Source organism: Neophocaena asiaeorientalis, unplaced genomic scaffold (genome assembly GCF_003031525.2).
Source record: "Neophocaena asiaeorientalis asiaeorientalis breed wild unplaced genomic scaffold, Neophocaena_asiaeorientalis_V1.1 scaffold263, whole genome shotgun sequence".
Classification (NCBI taxonomy): domain Eukaryota; kingdom Metazoa; phylum Chordata; class Mammalia; order Artiodactyla; family Phocoenidae; genus Neophocaena; species Neophocaena asiaeorientalis.
The window spans coordinates 67,657-89,694 of NW_020175015.1; the positions used below are offsets into that span (position 1 = coordinate 67,657).

The 22,038-nt window shown below is 35.4% G+C and overlaps 1 protein-coding gene across 1 annotated transcript in view; it reads right to left on the reverse strand.

The window, feature by feature from the left end:
* UVRAG (UV radiation resistance associated) overlaps positions 1 to 22,038 on the reverse strand; it is a 223,462-nt gene that overhangs the window by 62,510 nt on the left and 138,914 nt on the right. The window contains exon 8 of the mRNA XM_024761969.1: positions 14,550 to 14,676. Within this exon, the coding sequence (XP_024617737.1) occupies positions 14,550 to 14,676 (127 nt within the window). The remainder of the gene's footprint in view (positions 1 to 14,549; positions 14,677 to 22,038) is intronic.

Below are 22,038 nucleotides of genomic sequence, written 5' to 3' on the forward strand. Positions count from 1 at the left end.
GGCCAGTTGTCCAAACCAGAAATTGGAAATTATCTAAATCTTTCTCTCTCCTTCTCTCCTCCAATCCACTAAACCATTAACAGTAGAGTCCATCATTAAATATCTCTTGAACCCACACACTCCCTCCTCCCTTTACATTTCCAAACTGTTTAGATTTTAATTATGTACTGCTTAGATTACTATAATAACTTCTGTCATGACAATTCTCTACGCTTAACTCTTCAAAGAGAATTTTCTAAAACATACGTCTAATCTCCTATATTATAGTCATCAACACAGTTGTATCTACTTTTTGTCTTTGAGAAATTTGCTTATTTCAATAGATCTCCAAACTTTATGACATAACTTCCTTTATGATTAGGTTGTTATTTACCTTTCTAGCCTCTCCTGGGGACCTTTACTCAAAGGTTAGCTGAGGCTTTACTGGAATTACCTGAAATTCTCTACTCTACTTCCATGCCTCTGTATAGCTGTTCCCTCTACCTGGAAAGTCTCACCTTCCCTCCATAGCTATCTACTACATATTCTCCTAGACTAAGCTCAAATGTCACCTCCTTTACATGGTGTTCTGATTTTCAGATGCTCATCTTCTGTGTTCCTATGGTACTCTCCATGTATTTTCTGTCATATAACCATCACATCTGTCATTCTGTTTCTAACATCTTACACAATGCCTGGTTCCTTCTGTCTGCTCCATAAATGATGAATAAATGAACTGACAAAGGCACGCGTGTACATACACACATCAATGCCCTTCCCACATCCTTTACATGCCTTACGATCTCCTTTTACTTCTGTGATAAAACATCTAATTGTACATTTTTTGTAAATACTACTTCCAATGCTTTGGGGTAATAAGTAGAGAAAAAATGATGACAAACCAAAATAAAATTCTGTCCGGTGGCTTATTTCTACACATCTATACTTTCCATGGCAAGTATAGGGGGAGAGGGGGAGATTTAAATATGACAGTTTGACTTTCTTACAATCCAATTAAGATATTACTGAAATAAATCGTTACAAATATATGGAAAATGAATCATTCTGAAAAGAAAATCTGAGGTTTACTTAGAAACCACCTTTGCCTGCCCCACCACCAAGTTGTCTGTCTGTCTTTTACTGCCTTTCACAAGCTGCATACAGGCCAACAACTGAAAGTAAAGAAACTTTAATAAATCCCAGAGGAAAATTATCCTCAGGTCCCCAAAATTTTGAAAGGCAGATATTAATTTTGAAGGAAATTTGTTTAGGAATTCCTGTCAGATGGCTCCAGGAAAATCAGAGCATGTATACAGACGAATAAAATTTAAATTTGCCGTCATTTGTAATAAATATATCTTGAATTGTAAGGTCTGTGAGAACTAATTTTTCAACTTGTGACCTTAGAACCTATGAGGAGAAAATTGTTACACAATGCTTAATAATGTCTTTGTAAGTTCAAATAGAAATCTATAACCTTTTGATAGAAGCGAAAGCACCAATTTAAATATATTGTGTGATCCTTCTTTAATCTGAGATGCAGGCCAAATAAGCATAATAATTTACTGACCAAGCAGAAGCTAATTAAATAGAACAAACCATATATATATATATATATATATATATATTTCACCTTAATTACTCAAATTTATTGCAAAATGACTATAATTATCATAACTGATGGAAACTTCACATAAATCATTTCTTATTGTGGCAATAAAGGATCAAAACTTCTTATTCACTGAAATTACCAACAGGAATTTCTCTCCCCAGATCTGAGCAATGAAATCTGACACTTCTGACCTCTTCTACACACAATGTCACTTACAGAATGAGTTTTTGCTCTTGCTTACCAAAACAGATCAAAGACTCTGTAAAACAGGAGTTGAGTATGGCTGATTAGAGAATTCCAATTGGTCATTCCCACCTAATGGAGGCTTTCCAGTTAACAAATGGCATCTATAGATACATGTGGATCAGAGAATCTTCTTCTTTTTTTTTCTTTTCTTCTTTCATTGCTGGGAAATTTATCATTAGCATAAAACTTCAAAAAATAAAGAGATTCACCAAAAAAGGTGAAGAGATCCCTATCCTTTCTGTCAATCCTATCTCCTAAGATAACTAAAATCTCAGAGCTATAAGAAATCTTGACTATATAACTCAAAATTTTGTTTGGTTTGTCTGTGAAAAGGAAATTAGCCCCAAAAGTTGGATGATTTGCCTAAGGACAAACTGAGAGACTGACAGATCCCTTAGTTAAGATACAACCAAATCAAAGAAATCTTTGGCGAAAATTCACTTTACTCATCCTGTAATAAAAATGAATACAGCAGAACAAAGTTCTCCATATAAGTCCATAGGTAAAATGGAAAACTAGCAAACCATCAGTCAGTTTATCTGTTAGACATATACCAGAGAAAGCAACAACGATATTATGTTTAGTTAGAAACAAGACAGGCTTTGGAATGAAATAAATCAAAATCGGAATCTGGATCTGTTACTTATCTATGCAACCTTGAGAAATGTTTCTAAGCCCCAGTTTTCCTCATTTGGAAAAAGGGAGTAATAATTATTATCTCTTAGTACTATTTTAAGAATTAAATGATAATACCATAAGTGAAAAAAGATCTGGCATGCTACAGGATCTCAATAAAAATTACCTGCTTCCTAGGATTTATGTAGGATTCAGATTTTGCAAAGTTTTAGATAGTATGGAATAGTGAGAAAAGCACAGAATTTGGAGACAAGAGGTCTAGATCTACATTCCAACTTTGCTCCTGTCTGTTTGTACCTCGCTAAGTCACTTACCTTCTCAGCATCTCATATATAAAATGAAGATAACAATATTGGCCATACTTAGCTTCAGGGATACTTTAAGGATCAAATATGATCATCTCTGTGCAAGCACTTTCTAACTATAAAGTACTACATAGATGTTATCATTAATATCAAGAAACTAATTGGATTAAAAAGTAGTTCCTTCCTACAAAGATTAGGGAACTCTGCTTTTATAAAGTTAACATCACTCCCCAGGCACCACTGAAGAGTTCTTAAATTTTATCAACATGTTTAAGTGTGTTTCAGTTCTACTAAACACATTTCCTTAAGACCAATGTTTCATACCATTTTCTAAACCAAATTTCAAGCAAATTAATTTAGAGTGCTGCTTCTCATTTCAAAGATTTGGGGGTTGAGTTAGAGCAAAAGACCCTGTAAACCAATATATCATTAGTTAATGTGAAGGTTATTCGGCTTGAGACACTAATGAGGGGAAATCTGTTTTTTTTATTAAATATCATAACTAATTTATCTGCCGGAAATGAAAATATATACACTAATAAACATTAATGCTGAAAAGATCAGCCCGTGACCCAGCTGGAAGTTGCTGTAGACCACAAGTTGAGAACCACTGTCTTCCAGGAACGGGAAGGGGAAACTTACAGGTATGGAGTAACAGGCCCCTCAGAGCTCTGTGGCCACCCAGCAAGTCAGAGACATGGATAGAAATTATCTTTTTGCCTCTTTGCAATATATCATTCAGCCGCAATGAATTCTCATAAACAAAAGTATAAAATATATAATAGGTACTAGTTTCTTCCAAATGTTTACACAAATTAATCCCTATGGCACTGCTATGAGCTGCTATCCTTACTACACAGATGTATAAAAAGATTCAGAAGTTAATTAGCTCCTTTATGTCACTCAGAAAAATCAGTAGCAAAGACAAAATGTCACGTATTACTGACTCTGTATCCTAACTGAGCTTTGGGGCTGAGAACCAAGTATGCAGATAAGCACCGAGTGTCAAAGAGAAGTCGTGATATGTAAGAAGCCATCAGTAACGTTTTTATTAGCCAATCACTTCACTATTGGCTAGCAAACACACTAAATCAAAGCTGCACACGCAGTGACAAATACGTTCTTCCCCTTCATGTCACCAGTATCAGTGACTCAAGTGCTTCTAAAATATTTTAACTTGGCTCAAGATTCATTAAACAGTACATTCATGTAAGCATACAAGAATGATGTTCACCACAAATGAACTTTTAATAGATAAGAATGAGTCCCTGGTAACCTAGCAGAATCACTATAAAGAACAGGGGTCCCTAACAAGTAGATTAGGATCGACTGGTACTGAAATATGGTTATCTGTATCTAGCCAACCCTTCTTTCCAACCCCTCAGATCTTACCACCACAGTATACAGAGATTCCCAATGGCAGAAAAGTACAGCCAATAGCAGCACTCTTTCTCCTGCTTAGATTTGAGCCCAAAGTGCCAACATTAGATCCTAACCCGCCCATGATTCTAAGAGTTCAGAGAAATATAAAATAATACTCATCTCAAAAAACATATATAAAAGCGGGATGAAAGCTCCTGAAGTACAAAGTCAGTGTTAAAAGCCAACAATTCTGACCCATTCTGGCAAATACATATTTAACTTGAGCATCGCCAGCCTTTCTTTCCATGATAAAGTGGAGATACAGGAATGTGCTAATTCTGACTTGACTGTCAGAATTAAAACGGGTATTTACAAAATCCTATCATCTTCCTTGCAGCACTGTTTGGTATCAGTAACTCTGAACACAGGCTCTGTCATAACTTGCTATGTGGCTCTGGGCCTCTGAAACTCAGTTTCCTCATCTATAAACTGGATAATAATATATGATATCTTTATTACTAGGGAGACAATAACAATACCTTTAATTCATAGGAAAATTAGTAAGAACAAAATAAGATGAAGAATAGAAAACACATGACACTGCCTGGCACTAATAAGCATGCTACAAATATAAGCAATTATTATTACACCTCAGGCTTTTAAATGGGACAGAAGTCACTGTTTAGAAGTTCACCTGTTCCAAGGCTGGTGATAGACTTCTTGGGACTTCCCTCTATCAGTATAAGAGGGAAAAACACAACTGGGAACACAACTGAAGAACTGTATCTCCCTATCTTTTTACCATATGCCAGAATAATATACATTCCGTGGACTTTACACATCACACTACTGATAAAAAGGTGGTATCATACTGTGATTGAGTTCTGGAATCAATAGAAAGATTTTAACCACATCACCTGTCATTGGTTGTGTGAACTTCAGTAAGGTATTTACTGTCTCTGACTGTGACCTAGAGTTTCCTCAACTGTAAATGTAAATAATAATAGTACCTACCTAATAAAGTTACTATGGTAATTAAATAACTCATATCATACCTATAAGTATGATAACTGAAATACTGTAGCTATTATTATTTTTGCTTCTCTTATTAGAAAAAGGCAAAAGTCCCAAACCCCTCTAAAATCCTATAGTGTTTTCATTTTAAAAACTTATGGTCTTGAAAAAGATATGTAGACATACATGCTACAGGTAGCAAGCAGTCTGAGTATTATAAAACTTGATGGTACTTCCAAATCACCAAAGAAATGGGTCTTTTCACAGAAGATGAGACCTCTTAGAAGAGATCTTATATGTACACCACAGCTATCTATTTATTTGGAGTCATTCTAACAGAGACTCTATGGAAATGGACTTTGCTCATAATATGTCATGATTTTAAATGGCATTATCCCAGACTCTCAAGTATAAATGTTAATATGCAATCTGTATTGGAACACGGATACTTCTGACAATCACTGCCAAAGAATATACACTTTTTCTACAGTATTTCTCATGACAGTATCAGTTTTCCCAAATGAATACTAAGTTAGAAGCTACAGAAGTCTTCGTCCTTTAGCAGTGATGCCCATAACATTAGACTATGATTCATTCCTTCAACAAACATTTGTTGAATGCTTACTATGCCCCAGGCACTATCCCAACCCTCAGCGATCTTACTAGAGGAAGAAACAAACTAACAACTACAATGCTATAATGGAAAAGCACAGGTGCTATTGAAACACACCAAAGGGAAGAGAGCCAGTGAAGATTTCCTGGAGAAAACGTCAGTTAACAGAGGCGTAAGTGCAAGTGAGACAGACTAAAGCGAATTTAAGTTTCTTTTAGTTCTAAAAGAACGTGAGTATGGCTAAAGCATTCAGATTGAGGTGGATCATAGGAGGCCATCTTCAGTCAGGAAGGACTTTATTTTAAACAGTACAGAAGTTCAACAAGGTGTGATATAGGAATAAGACAGAAAGCATTTTGTTCCTATTTTTATAAGATCATTTCAATTTTACAACTCATCTGATCATCGTACACATCTGTGCTACACAAAGTGTGCTCCAAAGACCAGCAACATCAGCAGAACTTGGAGCCTGTTAAAACTCAGCAGGATATCAACATAGTCATAAGTACTATTATTAACTTTATTTTAGAGATGAACAAGTAATTGGACAAGGTTACGCAGCTGGCAAACAATGAAGCCAGGCATGCATCAAAGCACTCTGAATCAAAACCTATCCCTTTAAATTTAAACTATATTTTTCTAAAATTACTGAAATGAAGTAAAATCACAGTTACAAAATTATTCTTTGAGTCTAACCTGTATTTCATACAGTGTAAAAATTTTAAACTTGTTAACTACGGCCTACTTTATTCACATTCCAAATACACTCCCAACACAAGTGATTTTCTGTTTGCCATTACATGTCATTTATCTATCAATCTCAACTGTCTGAAATACACTGAAAACAAATAGGCAGCCAAAAAAGGATGCATTGCAGATGAACTAAGGATAAAAGATTCATGCACTATATGTAATGCACATTACCTAGAAGAGAGCCCGTCAAGAGCCTCACTCTGTGCTCATGCACGCTGGGTGCCACGTAAGGCACTACGCTGGGCACTAAGAAGGATACTAACATAAAAATGTAAAGTTTCTGCCCTCAAAGTCCAAACCAACTAATAAGTAAAATAAGCAACATCAAAAATACTATGGGGTGGACTTCCCTGGTGGTCCAGTGGGTAAGACTCTGCACTCCCAATGCAGGGGGCCTCGGTTTGATCCCTGATCGGGTAACTAGATCCCACACGCATGCTGCAACTAAGGGTCTGCATGCTGCAACTAAAGATCCCACGTGACGCAACTAAGACCCGGCAAAGCATAAATTAATTAATTAATTAATTATTTAAAAAAAAATACTATGGGTCCACAGGAGGAGCAAGAAATCTCTGGATGAGGGAGAAAAAAAGCCTCTAAAGAGAGCTCATATTTAAGTATGTCTTTGAAGGAGCAAAATAACTGAACCAAGTAGAGATGGGAAAAGCATATTCTCATAACAAGCACAGAGGTGAGAAAGCACAGGAAAAAGGCTTTTACTTCTGAATGATGGAATAACATACAACAGATTTACCCTCCCACTGTAAACAACTAAAAAATCATACAAAATTATACATGACAACAGTTTCAGGCACTGGATAATAGGCAGCCCAGGACAGCAGTTTCTGAGAGAAGGGAAACAAACAAGGTGAGCCTTATACTCCTCCAGCTTACTGGGTAGGGAGTGTTTCTAGGCCACAATGCAGAGCGGGTAGACAAATGAGAGTCCCAGCAGTGTTCAGGAGACTCTTCTCTTCACACCATACACAAAAGTTAACCCCAAATAAATCACAGAGATAAATCTAATAACTAAAATTATAAAAATTCTGGAAGAAAACAGGAGAAAATCTTAAGTGTCCTTGAGTTAAGTGAAGATTTCTACAAGACAAAGTTTATCTAAAAAGAAATGATGAATAAACTCAAAAGACATTATTAAGGAGAAAAATATGTAAAACATGTATCTGATAAATAACATGTATCTAGAGTATATAAAGAACTCTTAGACATCAATAATAAGATATTCTCAAACACTCCCAAAGGGGAAAAATTTTAAAAAGCAGCCAAAAAAGATCTAAACATTTCACCAGAGAAAAGATACAGATACCAGATAAGCACAGGAAAACACGTTCAACCTCATTCGTTATCAGAGAAATACAAATTAAAACCACAATGAGAAACAACCATACATCTACTAGGATGGCTAAAATGAAAAACGTTTGGATATGAAGTAAATGGAACTCTCATGCATTGCTAGTGGGAATGCCAAACAGCATAACAGTTTTATAAAGTTAAACACACTCTTACTATATACATTCAGCAAGCCTACCCCTAGTTATTTAACCAAGAGAATATGTCCACACAAGGGTTCTACTCAAATATTTACAGCAACTTTGTTCACAGTAACTCAAGACAGGAACCAAATCTAGTATACAGATAAATGTATAAACAAATTGTGTGTGTGTATTCCACACACACACAGCGGAATACTACTCAACAATAAAAAGAAATTCATTCCTGACACATGCAACCACATGGATAAATCCCAAAATCATTATGCTAAGTGAAAAAGAGCCAAATATAAAGAGTATATATTACATGATTCCATTTACATAAAATTCTATAAAAGGCAAATGATGTCAGAAAGCAGATCAGTAGTTGCCAGTGGTCAAAAGGTAGGGGAATGAACTGACTACAAAGAGGAAAGGGGAAATTTTTAGTGTGACGCAAATGTCTTTCATTCACCATGGTGGCAGTCACTTGTCTGAATATATTAGTTAAACTTATTAAATTGTATATTTAAAATTGATTAATTTTATTGTATATAAATTATACCTCAAGTAAACAGATTTTTAGAAAGATAAAAAGACAAAGAAATGAATGCTCACATACTGAACTCTTAAAAATTCATTAAAAAATAGTAACACAAAATGACAAAATGAGGAAATGATGTTAAAAATGTAAACCACAAAATAAAAACCACAACGTTTATAATAAAACACCATACTTAACGGTGAAACACTGAAAGCTTTCTCCCTGAGACTAGAAATGAGACAAAGATATCCACTGTCACCACTTCTATTTAATATTATAATGGATGTATTAGACAGTGCAATCAGGCAAGAAAAAAAAATTTAAGGCATTAATTTTTCTCTTTTTTGTTTGGCTGTGTAGCATGTGGGATCTTAGTTCCCCGACCAGGAACTGAACCCACCCCTCTGCAGTGGAAGTGCAGAGTCTTAACCACTGGACTGCCAGGGAAGTCCCTTAATGCACTAATATTAGGAAATAAATTAAAATGCCATTATTTGCAGGTGAACTGACTGTACACATAAAATTCAAAAGAATCTAACAACAATCAGAATTAATAAGTTCCTTGGATATACACACATAACTCGTAGATATCACAGGTCTGGTTCCAGACCACCACAACAAAGCAAATATTGTAATAAAGCAAGTCACATGATTTTTTTGGTTTTCTAGTACACATAAAAGTTACGTTTACACTATTCTGTAGTCTATTAAGTGTGCAATAGCATTATGCCTAAAAAAACAAGGTGCATACCTTAATGAAAATATACTTTGTTACTAAAAAAAAAAAGTTAACCATCATCTGAGCCTTTGGAGAGTCATAATCTTTTTGCTAGTAGAGGGTCTTGCCTTGATGTTGATGACTGCTAATTGATCAGGGTGGTGGGTGCTGAAGGTTGGAGTGGCTATGGCCAATTTCTTTTTTTTTTTTTTTTTTTGCGGTACGCGGGCCTCTCACTGTTGTGGCCTCTCCTGTTGCGGAGCACAGGCTCCGGACGCGCAGGCTCAGCGGCCATGGCTCACGAGCCCAGCCGCTCCGCGGCATGTGGGATCTTCCCGGACCGGGGCACGAACCTGCGTCCCCAGCATCAGCAGGCGGACTCTCAACCACTGAACCACCAGGGAAGCCCTATGGCCAATTTCTTAAAACAAGACAGCAGTAAAGTCTGCCACATAGATTGACTCTTCCTTTCACAATTTCTCTGTAGCATGCAGTGCTTGCTGTTTGTTAGCATTTTACCCACAGTAGAACTCCTTTCAAAACTGGAGTCAATCTTCTCTCAAGCCCTGCTGCTTTATCAACTAAGTTTATTTAATATTCTAAATCCTTTGTTGTTGTTTCAACAATCTTCACAGCATCTTCACCAGTAGTTTCCATCTCAAGAAACCACTTTCTTTGCTTATCTGTAAGAAGTAACTCCTTATCCGGTTAAGTTTATCATGAGCTTGTAGCATTTCAATCACATCTTCAGGCTCCACTTCTAATTCTAGTTCTCTTACTATTTCCACCACACCTGCAGAGCTCTTGGGTGACCAGGTACACTATCAATGAGCAGTGATATTTTGAAAGAAATCTTTTCTCCTAAGCCGTAGGTCTCAACAGTGGGCATAAAATATTCGGTGAACTATGCTGTAAACAGAGGTGTGTGCTGCTATCCAGGCTTTCTTTTTCCATTTACAGAGCACAGGCAGAGTAGATTTAGCATAATTCTTAAGGGTCCTAGGATTTTGAGAATGGTAAATGAGCACTGGCTTTGACTTAAAGTCACCAGTTGCATTAGCCCCTAACAACAGAGGCAGCCTGTCCTTTGAAGCTCTGAAGCCGGGCATTGACTTCTCTTCTTTAGCCATGAACATCTTAGATGGCATCTTCTTCCAGTATATGGCTGTTCTGTCTTCACTGCAACTCTGTTGTTTAGTGTAACCACCTTCATTCATTATCTAGCTAGATCTTCTAGATAACCTGTTGCAGCTTCTGCATCAGCGCTTGCTGCTTCACCTTGCACTTCTATATTATTGAGAAGCCTCTTCCCTTAAACCTCACGGGCTAGTCTCTGCTAGCTTCAAACTTTTCTTCTGTAGCTTCTTCACCTCTCTCAGCCTTCACAGAATTGAAGAGAGTTAGGGCCTTGCTCTGGATTAGGCTTTGGCTTAAGGGAATGTTGTGGCTGATTTGATCTTCTATCCAGACCTTTAAAACGTTCTCCATATTAGCAATACAGCTATTTCACTTTTTTATCATCCATGTACTCAATGGAGTAGCACTTTTAATTTCCTTCAGGAACTTTTCTTTGCATTCACAATTTGGCTGCTTGGCTCAAGAGCCTAGCTTTCAGCCTGTTTTGGCTTTCAAAATGTTTTCCTCACTAAGCTTAATCATTTGTATCTTTTGATTTAAAGTGAGAGACGTATGACACTTCCTTTCACTTGAACACTTAGAGATCACTGTAGGGTTATTAACTAACCTAATTTTGAAATTATTGTGGCTCAGGGAATAGGGAGGCCCCAGGAGTGGGAGAGAGACAGGGGAATGGCCAGTTAGTGCAACAGTCAGAACACACATAACGTTTATCGATTAAGTTCGTTGTCTTATATGGGCGTGATTCGTGGTGCCCCAAAACAAGTAGAATTGTACATCAAAGATGACTGATCACAGATCACTATAACAAATAAAATAATAATGTAAAAGTTTCAAGTATTGCAAGAGTTACCAAAATGTAACATAGAGACATGAAGTGAGCAAAAGCTATTGTAAAAATGGTACCAATAAACTTTCTCAACACAAGAGTGTCACAAACCTTCAATTTCAAAAAAAAGCAATTATCTGCAAAGTGCAATAAAGTGAAGTGCAATAAAATTAGGTATGCCTGTAAAATTATTATACAAAAATCAACTGTAATAAGCACGTTAGCCATTAGGGAAATGTGATTCAATACTACCATGTGAGGGACTTCCCTGGTGGTCCAGTGGTTAAGAATCCACCTTCCAATGCAAGGGACACGGGTTAGATCCCTGGTCATGGAACTAAGATCCCATGTGTCAAGGGGCAACTAAGCCTGCACACTCTAGACCCCATGAGCCACAACTACTGAGCCTGTGAGCCACAACTAGAGAGAAGCCCGCGTGCCACAACTAAGACCTGATGCAGCCAAAATAAATAAATAAATATTAAAAAAAAAAAAACTACCATGAGATACCACTTCACACTCATTAGGAAGGCTACAATAATAAAGAGAGAAAATAACTATTGGTGAGGACATGGAGAAACTAGCACCCTCATACACTGCTGGTGGGAAAGTAAAATGGTTACGGCTGCTGTGAAAAGCAGCTGGCAATTGCTCAACAAGTTACACAGTTAGCACATGACCTAGCAATTCTACCCTCAGGCGTATTCAAGAGAAATAAAAACATACTTCCTTACAAAAACTTATATATGAATGTTCAAAGAAGCATTACTCATAATAGGCAAAAACTGGAAACAATCCAAATTTTCATCAACTGATGAATGGATAAATAAAACATAGTATATCCATGTAATTGAATTTTATTTAAAAAAAAAAGAAGTAATGACACATGCTACAACATGAATGAACCTTGAAACGTTACATTAAATGAAAAACGTTAGTCACAAAAGACCACATACTGTATGATTCCATTTACATATTGTCCAGAAAAGACAAATTTATAGAGACAGAAAACGAATCAGTGGTTGCTTAGGATTTATGAAAGGGGAAATTTGGAACAACTGTTTAATGGGTATGAATTTTCTTTTAGGAAGGACAATTAGACTGTGATCATTGTATAACCCTATAAATAAACCAAAAAAGACTGAATTATACACTTTTAAATGAACTGCATGGTATATGAACTAAATCTCAATAAAGCTGTTTAAAAAACTTTCCATAATTTTCTTATCTTATGTCATAAAATAATTAGAATAGAATCAATTTAATTATAGTATACTTGAATTTAATTGTAAATATAATTAGCTTATAATAAATAAATAAATAATCAATCACTGTGAGAGCTGCAGCTGCAGGGCCATTACCCTAACATTAGAATTGCTAATTTGTCTATAAAACTTCCAGGGATTTCTTTGCACATATAATAAAATGAATACTACTTTAAAAAAATCATTCATATTTCCATATATCAGCAACAAGTAGAAAATAAAAGTTAAAGATAGTTATAACAGTTATCACAAAACATCAAAAATAGAAATATTGATAAATTCAGTGAATCATGGAAAACATCCATTTACTAACAATTACTTGATTTCAATAAGATTTTGTAAAAAGTGATCTAACAAACAAAGGCATATACCATTTTCTTGGAATGGAAGACTCAATACTGTAAAGATGTCTATTAACCCCAATTGTGTTGGTAAATATATCAAATGTATTCCCAATCAAAATCCGAATAAGGTTTCTTTTCTGTGTAGAAGTTCACATGAAAATGCAAAAGGACAAGAATAACCTAGGTGATCTTGAAGAACAGCTAAGCTGAAGAACTTTAACAGAGAGCAAGACCAAATATAACATGAGAGAAATTAAAACAGTAAGATAAGGGCAAAAGAATAGAGTAACAGTTCAGTGAAAACAGAACAGATGGTCTTGTAACAGACAAGTATATGTTCACCTTATTTATGACAAAAGAGAAACAGCAGTGCAATGGGGAAAGGATGGTTTTCAATAAATGGTGCTGGGCCAATTGACTATATATAAAAAGTGAGTCTTGACTCTTACCTTACATCATACACAAAAAAATCAATTCCTGATGAATTATAGATATAAATGTAAAAAGTTCAAGAGTAAACATTTAAAAGAAAACACAGAAGATCTTTATGACATTAAAATAGACAAATATTTCTTAAACTAGACACAAAAGACCTTAACTAAAAAAGACAAGACTGATAAAATGGAACTTGTGTTCATGTAAAGGTATCACAAAAGGGTGAACTAGCAAGCCACAGAATGGGAGAATATATTTTCAATGCATATTTCAAACAAAGAAACCATATCCATAATATATAATCAAAAAATAATATTACTCAAACCAACAGAAGTGGGGGGAGCAGCAAGACTTTTAACAGGTGTTTCAAAAGGAATGTATCGCAATCAGCAAGAAACATACGAAATAGTGTTCAACTTCCTTAGTCTTCAGGGAAATCAAAATTAAAATTGCAAGGAGACACTAACAACATACCCACCAGGAAGGCTAAAATACAAAAGACAGAAAGTACCAAACACTGACAAGGATGGAGGATACACTGCTGGATGGAGAAAGGTAAATTGGCACAACTACTTTGGAAAACCTTTGGACACAACCTACTAAAGCTGAAGATATGCATATACTATGACTATGTAATTCTGCTCCTGGGTTTATATCTAAAAGAAATGCATTAAAAAACTTCTTTAAGAAACATGTACTATACCATTCACGGAGACATTACCTGTAATAGTCCCAAACTAGAAATTAATGAAATGTCAAAAGAAAGAATAAATAAATACGTGTTCATTCAGTGTAATACTATTGGCAGCAAAAATAAACTAAGACTACATTACATTCAGGTAGGGATGAATCTTACAAACAAAATGTTCAACAAAAGCCAGCACTTAAAATGTACATATTATATGGTTCTAGGTGTATAAAGTTCAAAATTAGGCAAACCCAATCTATGGTATAGTGAGTCAAGGTAGTAGTTAGTCTGGCTAGAGATGCCATGAATGGAAGAGAACATGAAACTTCTGGGCTTCTGGGGTCCTTGTCTCTGTTTCTTGATGGAGATTCTGCTTATGCAGGTGTGTTCATTGTGAAAATGTGAAGTGTGTCTGTGTGTGTATACACTATACTATACGTATTAACTTCAAAATACTTCAAAAATTTTTTAAAAATTGTTTTAGTATATTTATACAAAGATGACTATTTGAGCCTATGGAGAAAAAGAAAGGAAAATTACTGAATGTGGAGGCTAGGCTGTTTGTATGGTGTTTTTACTCACCTTTGTCCTGTAATGCAATTTGTTCCTTATGCAGTAATGCCACCTCCCGTCCCAAAGCTTTCTTCTGTCTTTCCAGTTCATTTCGAAGCACCAAAATTTTTAATTGCAGGCACTCACTTTCTTTTTTCTAAATAATTAAAAGCACAGGTAAATTTATGAATATAAAAGTTATGCCTATGAATAACTGCACATTCACAATGTTTCAAAATGTGACTGGTTTAAAGCACTTTAATATTCATGTAACTTATAGATCTCTTGAGTAACTTAATTATCAGCACCTGTCATTTTAATGGAAAGAATACAGATGTAAGCAAAGAACAGAGTAGAAATAAAATCTCAAATCTGGGAACAGTTCTTTCTAAGAACCTAAAAGACACTATAAAATATCTCAGGCCTCTTTCCTAACACCACAATACAATAAGACACAAATTAATAATAAAAAAGAAATCGAGTTCTCAAAATGTTAAACATAGAATTACCTTAGGACCCAGCAATTCCACTTCTAGACATATGTATATACCCAATAGAATAAAAAACATGTCCATACAAAAATGTGAATATGAATGTTCATAGCAGCATTATTCATAATAGCCAAACAATGAAATCAATCCAAATGTCCATCATCTGATGAATAAATAAAATGTGGTATATATACAATGGAATATTATTTGGCAATAACAAGAAATGAAGTACTGATATATGCTACAACATGGATGAATCTTGAAAACATTATGCTAACTAAAAAAAAAGCCAGTTTTAAAAGGCCACAGACTCCATTTATATGAAATTACCGAAATAAGCAAATCCATAGAAACAAAAAGTAGATTTCCATCCTTACCAAGCTGAACATAGGTGCTCTAATATTCCACAGATTTTGGAGAAAGCCAAGTAGGGACCTGGTGCTTTCATCCCTTCCAGACAGTAACTAACCAAGCCCCCTATAATGTCAGTGGATACCACAGGGGGAGCCTGCAGCCTCACTACAGATGTAACAAGATAACCTTCTCCCTTCCTGCTGGGTAATATCAGAGGAGGCCAAGTAGAGAGTCAGAACTTTCACTACTATGCAGTGCTACTGAGACCACCTTACTCCCTATGTGGGCAGCTGGAACGCCCATTCCTAGTCAGCACTAACAAGCCCTCTTACACTCACACACAAACACTCCTCTGCCACGTGAGCGTCAATGGAAGCTTCTTGGGGAACTTGGACTTCCACCCCAATCTGGCAGTAATGAGATGGTGCCTCTTCCTTCCACTACCAGAGGTGTCAGAGGAAGCCAGGTAAGATAGAAGGTTTAAATAAGATCCAGAGACTCATAACATAATACCCCAAATGTACAAGTTTCAATCAAAAATCACTCATCAGACCAAGAACCAGGAAGATATCAAAGTGAATAAAAAAGGATAATCAATAGATGCCAACACTGGAGACAAGTAGACATGTTACAACTATCTGACAACGATCTGAGAGAAGCTATCACAAAAATGCTTCAATACAAATTAAGAACCTATATGGGAATATAATCTAAAAAAGAGTGGATATATGTAAATGTATAACTGATTCACTTTGCTGTACAGTAGAAACTAAAACATTGTAAATCAACTATTACTCCAATAAACATTAATTTAAAAAAAGAAATTAAGAACATGCTTGAAACAAAAATATAGAACTTCTTGACAAAAAAACCCCAGAAAATCTCAATAAAGAAAGTGAAGACCTAAAGAACTGAAATAAAAAACTCAATGAATGAGCTCAACAGCAGAATGTAGGAAATAGAGAAAAGAATCTTTAATCTGGAAGATAAAACAATAGAAACTACCCAATTTAAACAACAGAGATAAAAATGAACAGAGTCTCAGAAATCTGTGGAATGATAGCAAAAGATCTAGCACTTGTATCATCAAGTACCAGGAGGAAAGGAGAAAGTGGGAAGGAATGAAAAGTACTCGTAGTAAATAATGGCTAAAAACTTCCCAAATTAGGCAAAAGAAATAAATCTACAGATTCAAGTAGTTAGTGAACTCCAAACAGAATAAATTAAATGGAAAAAATCACAAAGTAAACAAAACCAAAAGCTGTGTTTTTGAAAAGGTCAGTAAGATTGATAAAATTCTAGCCAGGCTAACCAAGAAAAGACAGAAATTACTAATATGAAGAATGAAAGAGGAGCCATCACAACTGATCTCATGGACATTAAAAGAATAATTTAAAATACTATAAACAACTCTATGCCCATAAATTTGGTAACTTAGATGAAATGGATCAATTCCTTGAAAGACAATCTACCAATCTCACACTAGGAGAAACTGACAATCTGAATAGGCCTATACATACATACATACATATACATATACATATACATATATATATATATATATATATATATATAGGAAATTAAATCAATAATTAATAATCTTCCAAAACAGAAAGTACCAATCCAGATAGCTTCACTGGTAAATTTTACCAAACATTTAAATAAGACATTATACCAGTTTTTGAAAATCTCTTCCAAAATACAGAAGAACTTCCTAACTCATTCTATGAGGCCAGCATCATCCTCACACCAAAACCAAAGCCGTCACTAGAAAGAAAAATTACAGACCAGTATTTCTCATAAACATAGGTACAAAATCCCCAACAAAATATTAGCAAATCAAATCCATCAACATATAAGAAGAATTATACACCATGGCCAAATGAACTATATTCCAGGTATGCAAGACAGGTTTAATTTCAATAATCAATTAATGGATTTCACCACATCAACCAGGTTAAAGAAAAAAATAATCATATAACCATATCAATGGATGCTGAAAAAGCATGTGACATTCGACTAGAAGTAAAGGAGAACTTCATCAATTTGGTAAAGAATACTTGCCAAGAAGCCTACTAATATTTGCCAAAATACTTAATGGTGAAAAACCAGATGCTTTCTCCCTATGTTGGAGAACAACACAGGATGTCCCCTTTCACCACTCTCTTAAACATGTACTGAAAGTCCTAGCTATACAATAAGGCAAGAAAAGGAAATAAAAGCTATGTATACTGGGAAAGAAATAAATGAAGTCATCTTTGTTTACAGATGATATGATTGTCTATGTAGAAAATCCCAAAGAATTGACAAAACAAAAACAAAAAAAACAACCCAAAACCTCCTGGAACTAACAAGTGATTACAGCAAGGTTGTATGATACAGGGTTAATACACAAAAGTCAACTGCTTTCTTATGTAACAAGGAATAATGGGAATTTGAAATTAAAAACACAACATCAATTACATTAGTATGAAAAAATAAAATACTTAGGTGCAAATCTAACAAATTATGTAGAAGATCTATATGAAGAAAACTACAAAACTCCAATGAAAGAAATCAAAGGAGACCCAAATAAGTGGAGAAACTGTCCATGTTCAGGGATAGGAAGACACTATTATGATATCAATTTTTCCCAACTTGACCTATAGATTAAGTGACATCCCAGCAAATTATTTTGTGGATATCAACAAACTGATTCTAAAGTTTATAGAGAAAAGCAAAAAACCCAGAATCACCAACAAAATACTGGAGAAGAACAAAGTTGGAAGACTGACACTATCTTCGGTCAAGACTTACCATAAAACTACAGTAATCAGGATAATGTGGTATGGGCAAAAGAATAGACAAACAAATCAGTGGAACAGAATATAGAGCCCAGAAATAGAAACATACAAATATGGTCAACTAATCTTTGACAAAGGAATAAAAGCAATTCAATGGAGAAAGGATAGTCCTTTTCACCAAATGGTGCTGGAACCACTGGACACCTACACACAAACAAACAAACAACAACAAAAAATTTAGATATAGACCTGTATCTTTCACAAAAATTAACTCAAAATCAATCACAGATCTAAATGTGAAATAATAATTACTATTCACCTTTTAGAGGATAACAGTGGAGAAAACCTAGGTGACCTTAGGCTTGGAGATGACTTTTTACATACAACACCAAACACATGAGCCATGAAAGAAGAAATTGTTAAGTTGGACTTCATTAAAATTAAGACTTCTGCTCTGCAAAAATGACTATTAATAGAATGAAAAGACAAGCCACAGACTGGGAGAAAATATTTGAAAACCACTTATCTGATAAAGAATAGAATACAAAATATGCAAAGAATTCTAAAAACTCAACAATAGAAATATAAACAACCCAATTAAAAAATGGGCAAATGATCTGAACTGTCACCTTACCAAAGAAGATAGAGATAATCATATGAAAATAAGCATATAAGCATATGAAAAGATTCTCAATATCACAAGTCATCAGGGAATTGCAATGAAAACAATTAGATAGGGGCTTCCCTGGTGGCGCAGTGGTTAAGAATCTGCCTGCCAACGCAGGGGATACGGGTTCGAGCCCTGGTCCGGGAAGATACCACATGCCATGGAACAACTAAGCCCGTGAGCCACAACTACTGAGCCTGTGCTCTAGAGCCCGTGAGCCACAACACTGAGCCCGCGTGCCGCAACTACTGAAGCCAGCATGCCTAGAGCCCATGCTCCACAACAAGAGAAGCCCCCACAATGAGAAGCCCAGGCACCGCGACAACGAGTAGCCTGCGCACCACAACGAAGAGTAGCCCCTGCTCACTGCAACTAGAGAAAGCCCGTAAGCAGCAACGAAGACCCAACGCAGCCAAAAAATAAAATAAATTTAAAAAATGAATAACAATTAGATTACCACTACACACCTATCAGAATAGTTTAAATCCAAAACAATGGCAATACTAAATGTTGGCAAGGATGTGGAGCAACAGGAACTTTCATTCATTGTTGACAGCAATGCAAAATGGTATAGCCATTTTAGAGGATGGTCTGGCAGTTTCTCACAAAACTAAACATAGGTTTACTATATGATCCAGCAGTTGTGCTCCTAGATATTTACCCAGATGAGCTGAAAACTTGTGTTCACACAAAAACCTACACATAAATGCCTATAGCAGTTGTATTCATAATTGCCGAAATGTGGAAGCAACCAAAATGTACCTCAATAGGTCAAAAGATAAACTGTGGCATATCCAATAACAATGGAGCATTATTCAGCAATAAAAAGAAACGAGCTATGAAAAGCTATTAAAAAGACATGAGGGAACCTTAAATGCATATAGCTAAGTAAAAGAAGCCAATCTGAGAAAGCTACATGCTGTATGACTCCAACTCTGTTACATTCTGAAAAAGGCAAAACTGTGGAGACAGAAAAAAGTTCAGTGGTTGCCAGGTGTTCTGAGGGAGGGAAAAAAGTATAAATAGGTGAAGCATGGAGGATTTTTAGGCCAGTGAAATGATTCTGTATGACACTGTAACAATGGATACATGACACTGTGCCTTTGTCAAAACTCATAGAACTATACAACACAAAGAGTGAACCCGAAGGTAAACTACAGACTTTAGTTAATAATATTGTATTAATATTGATTCAACAATAGTAACAAATGTGTCACTCTAATATAAGATGTTAGTAACAAAAGAAATGGGGGGGGCCTTTCTGTACTTTCTGCACAATTTTTCTGTAAACCTAAAACTACTCTAAAACACAAAGTTCATTTTTTAAAAAGTGATAGAACTGTACCTCAAAAAAGTCAATTTTACTGAATGTTCATTTAATAAAACAAATCCCAGACATGTTCTACCAAAGATACAATTAAGTTTACCAAATAAGTTTGTTAACTTATCTTTCCATAAAAATATTTCCTACTTCAACCTACAAAGCCATGGTTTAAACTTTACTCTGACTCCCTTTTAATCCAAATACCTTGCCACAATTTGCCTCCAGATAAAATCTGAAATCCTACCCCCACAATGAACATATATGTGCCTGCACGTGTTTGCATTCACACACAATTACTGCACTATGAAGGTATGTACCCTTCTCTCCTAGTCTTTATCAATAGTGTCAATAATATGCTTTCCATCATTTTCCATGACAAAAATCTTAACCAAACAGCCTCCTTCTTAAGACATATACTAAGTAAAATTTTAATGGGGAGAAAAAAAACATTCATTAAGTAAACTGAATAGGTTATTAAGCCCTGGGATGAGCTGGTGGAAAACTTTAGAAGAAAAAACTCAGCACCTCTATTTGATTCACAGACAATGAGGAAGCATGGGTACGCAGTGAGATGAGTAATGGCATGGCCTTGTTGAGGCAATGGGCATGGAAAATGACTTTTGGCAGTTGTGTGGAAAGTACTTTACAGCTATTGTTTCTCACCCAAAATGCTTTCTTCCTCATCTCTGATATACTGATTCTGAACAGATGGTATGATCATCTGTTAAAGACATTCAAGCAGTAAAGCTTATTTCCAATCATCATTATTATATTTGACTGGAAAACTCTATGAAATATAAAACATTCCTAAGCAATCTTTTTCTGAATGAATCAAATATTTATGAAGGGCCTACTATGTGCTTCTAGATAAATGAGAAACAGTTTCTGTTTTCTAAGAGCTTGGGTCCAGTGCAGACAAAAGCCATTTTGCCCTGCCAACTCCCTGTAAAAACAAAGACCAAAAGTCAGTGAGGCTGCTTATCATGAAAGAAAGAGGAATCAGGAAACAATTTGGGTTTCTTTGGTAATCCAGTAGTGTTATCAGTGTTTTTACATCACTGAGGGAAAACATATACAAATTCTTAGGAACCAATCTTTTTCCACAAAGAGATGTGTTCAATTTCCTTAACTCGAATTTCTCCAAAAAATATGTAAACTAGATTCTACCTTGGTAGAGAAAAAAAATAGAAAAGAAAAACAACTCTTCAAAGAACACAGAGATATGCATAGGTAGGGGGGTTAATCTGCTCTATTCCAGGGTACGTGCTCAAATTGGGTTATGTTTACTAAAATCAAAGAACGAAGGGTACAAGTTAGTCTAAACACTAAACTAATACAGGAAGGTGTGTGTACAGTGTGTTTGTGTTATGGTCCATGTGCAAAAACTGGCCCATTTACAGAAATAAGTCATTCAAAACCAGGATTGTTGGCTCTAATTTCTGATGAGTAAACAAACCCTGACCAAGTGGAATCTAGTTCTGCTTCCTTTCAAATGAATCTAAGTACTCAAAGATCTTAATATTCCATAAGTATAATATCTTCTAATGGTTTCTACATTCTACTTACCTGTTTACTCCAAGTATAGTTAATGTCATATGTACATCTCCAAAGGATCACTTTCGATTGGATTTTAGTGTTTTTATACAACACTGTCTATGATCTGAAAATCACAGATACATTCATCTCTTTGCAAGCATACTCCTTTTTATGCATCTTTACAAAGACAGTGATGGACAATGCTAAAGATTCTTTTCAGTATGACACACCAATCTGTAAATGACCTATTAAACAATTTTCTTCTTGTAGATTATGCTGGAGCCAAAAAGGCTTTTTAGGCAAAAGCTATCAAAGCATGGTTCAGGAAACCATGAGGATTCCTAACACCATTTCAGTCTGTGAG